This window comes from Gavia stellata, chromosome 34 (genome assembly GCF_030936135.1).
Source record: "Gavia stellata isolate bGavSte3 chromosome 34, bGavSte3.hap2, whole genome shotgun sequence".
Classification (NCBI taxonomy): Eukaryota; Metazoa; Chordata; class Aves; order Gaviiformes; family Gaviidae; genus Gavia; species Gavia stellata.
The window spans coordinates 2,207,071-2,210,495 of record NC_082627.1 but is presented as its reverse complement, the minus strand read 5'-3'; the positions used below and the strand labels follow the sequence as shown (position 1 = coordinate 2,210,495).

The 3,425-nt window shown below is 48.6% G+C and overlaps 1 protein-coding gene across 1 annotated transcript; it reads left to right on the top strand.

Annotated features, from left to right (window-relative positions):
• Positions 1 to 913: 913 nt before the first annotated feature.
• LOC132320291 (olfactory receptor 14J1-like) lies at positions 914 to 1,867 on the top strand. Its single transcript, XM_059832568.1, has one exon. The coding sequence runs from the start codon at positions 1,076 to 1,078 to the stop codon at positions 1,865 to 1,867; it is 792 nt and encodes a 263-aa protein (XP_059688551.1). The 5' UTR covers positions 914 to 1,075.
• Positions 1,868 to 3,425: the final 1,558 nt, after the last annotated feature.

The following is a 3,425-nucleotide window of genomic DNA, read 5'->3' as shown; positions in this document are numbered from 1 at the left end:
GGGGCGAGAAAGAGGAAGGAGCTTGGGCATCTCCCTTGGAAACCACAACCTCCCACCCTCCCAAACATCCAGACAAGTCATCTCTCCAGACTCTGCAGTGAGGCGCAGAGCGTCCTTCCATCTCTCGGGACTCACTAGTGTATTCACCAGTGTTTATTCTGAGAGCAGTGGAAAAGCCAAGGCTTTCTACCCCTTCAAAAAACATGCTCCCGGTGTGATGGGAACATCTGAAACCTACGTAATTGCACCAGTATGCAATGACTGACCCGGTGTTGCAGCCCATCTTCTGAAGAATGGGGTATGAAGCTATGGAGCAGCCCTTCTGTGTGATGTGTGCACTTCACCTAGGAGAGGAGGTGTTCATAGTGACAGTGCTGTTTCCTCACCCTCCACCCCCCTCACTCATACTACTACGCCTGGAGATGCAGTACAGGTGACAGACTGAGGTGAGAAAGGGTCTTTCTCAGTCGTTACTGACTCTTGGCTGTGCAAGAGGGTGAAGGTGAAGGAGATGAATCCCTCACGGGGATCTTGGCTCTCAGGGGCAGATGAGCATGGGTCCTAACGTCATTTTTCACTATAGGGCTTGGAGAGTATTCCCACATGGTCACTGCTACAAATCCTCTTCTCTCGCCTCAGAGCGTCCATCTGCAGGAGCCATCCCCAAACCATGAGCTGTTTGCAGCCTCCAGGTGTCCACTTCTGTAGAGCAGGGCTGAGTCCTCAGAGTTAGTGCGCTCACCCAGCACAGAGCAGAGCTCAAGGCAGGGAGCTGCAAGTGTGTCATCCTGAGAAGGAGACACTCAATGCGTATGCAGGCTGTCTATGAGAAATGGAGAGGGCTTTGCTCAGAGACCCTGTCCTGACTTCTCTGTGTCTTTTCCTTCTTGGACAGGCCTCCATGCACCTGTCCAACGGCAGCTCCATCACCGAGTTCCTCCTCCTGGCATTGGCGGACACACGGGAGCTTCAGCTCTTGCACTTCTGGCTCTTCCTGGGCATCTACCTGGCTGCCCTCCTGGGCAATGGCCTCATCATCACTGCCGTAGCCTGCGACCACCACCTCCACACCCCCATGTACTTCTTCCTCCTCAACCTCTCCCTCCTTGACCTGGGCTCCATCTCAACCACTGTGCCTAAAGCCATGGCCAACTCCCTGTGGGACACCAGGGCCATTTCCTACTCAGGATGTGCTGCTCAGATCTTTTTCTTTCTCTTCTTGATTGCAGGGGAGTACTGCCTTCTCACTGTCATGGCGTATGACCGCTACGTTGCCATCTGCAAACCCCTGCACTACGGGACCCTCCTGGGCAGCAGAGCTTGTGTCCACATGGCAGCAGCTGCCTGGGGCAGTGGGTTTCTCAATGCTCTGCTGCACACGGCCAATACATTTTCAATACCCCTCTGCCAAGGCAACGCCCTGGACCAGTTCTTTTGTGAAATCCCCCAGATCTTCAGGCTCTCCTGCTCAGAATCCTACCTCAGGGAAGTTGGGGCTACTGTCGTTAGTGTCTTCTTTGGTTTGGGGTGTTTTGTTTTCATTGTGCTGTCCTATGTGCAGATCTTCAGGGCTGTGGTGAGGATCCCCTCTGAGCAGGGACGGCACAAAGTCTTTTCCACCTGCCTCCCTCACCTGGTCGTGGTCTCCCTCCTTACCAGCACCGGCATATTTGCCTATGTGAAGCCGCCCTCCATCTCCTCCCCATCTTTGGACCTGGTGCTGGCAGTTCTCTACTCGGTGGTGCCTCCAGCAGTGAACCCCCTCATCTACAGCATGAGGAACCAGGAGCTCAAGAATGCCATTAGGAAAGTGGTTGCATGGATGTTTTTCAATACTGATAAACTTCCACTCTTTGTTCACAAATGAATCCCAAAGTATCACATACCAGGCCCCTGCTTTTGTGGTTTTTTTGGTTGTTTTTTCTTTGTATTTTTTGGTTTTTCTTGTCAATAGTGATAATGTTATTTGTGAATTTAATAATCCTAGAGAAATATTTGGATTTCCTTCACTTCACCCGAAGCATGAACCTACAATATCTCACCTGGAACCCATATAAAAATGTGTCTAACACTGAGTCAGAGCTGAGACCCCCCCTAGCATCTGTGGAATTATTGCTGGAGGTGACTTTGAAATTAAATTTATATTTGCATTTTAAGGAAAGGTACAGCATTGAAGGAACTTTGGGGTGGAGTATGGCAGTTACAGAAGGGTTCCATCCCACAGAAGCTCCCCAGGCAACCTTAGGTGTTGGCAACACCAGGGCAGCTTGGTGTGCTGACTCTAAGAGAAACTGTACGGAGGGTGGAGTGGAGTGAAGACACCGCGGCCAGGCTCTGTGATAAGACGGGAACTGGAAGGTACTATGGAACATGGAGGTGGAGACTCAGCCTGATAATTAGGATACGTACCTGGTCAAAGACAATGCTACTGTACAAGGACCTTTCGAGTATACAATAACCTATTTAGTGTGTGTAATGGTGTGTAGTGAACTATATTAGAATTTGATAAATGTGCATTGATTTTCCTGGAAATGGGCCAACAGTCTGTCATTTTTTGACAAAATACTATTCTTTGGGTGAATTTGGCTCATTATAATCTTATTATAATACTGAAACACACCTCCATCCCAAAAGCTACCCGCCTCCAAGGTGCGACCACCCCTCACTGAGCCTGTGCTCTGAAATTTTGCTAGTCTATACCTTTAAAAGCAAAGCAAGAAACTTTTACACCACTTACAACAAAGATATGTATGACTAGAGTCACTCAAACTCCACCTGAAAAGTAAAAATAGTATAAAATGGCTTAAGAGAGGAGGGATGACCGGGACACAGACCACCTTTGACACTTGGGATCAGTCGACAGGCTTAGCCTCTCTTACCCCACAACAGGGACACCTTTGGGTAAGATCTGAACACTTGGTTATACCGAGTGCTTCCCCGGCAGACAGAAATCTCTGTAGAGTTGTTCTGTAACTTAATGCGTTTGTAGCCAGGCTATATTACTCATCTTCTTGGTATGTGCACATGCTTTGCGGGCAGTAATTCTATCACCGGCAATCCAAAAGAACTTATGCATCTGTTGCTTCAATAAACTGCACTATTCATTAATCTAGCTGAGTGAGTTCTCATTGAATGCAACCAAATTCCTTAAGTGTGGCTGCGCTAGTTCATGGAGTGCAACTAGACTGAAAGTGTATGGTGTTACGAGTGCATCCGTAATCATGAGAGTTCAATATATTGAACACGACTGGGTTTGTAACACTGAATTGGGCATCACTCAGAATCTAAGCCCAGCTGCCCCCAGCCCCTCTGATACCTGAGGACAAGCTGGAACGCAGTGGGGTTTCTTTTCTGCCAAATTGCTTTGCCCTTTAACGCAACAGCATCTTGGTAATAAAAAGGGATCTCCCCATGTACTGCCTGAT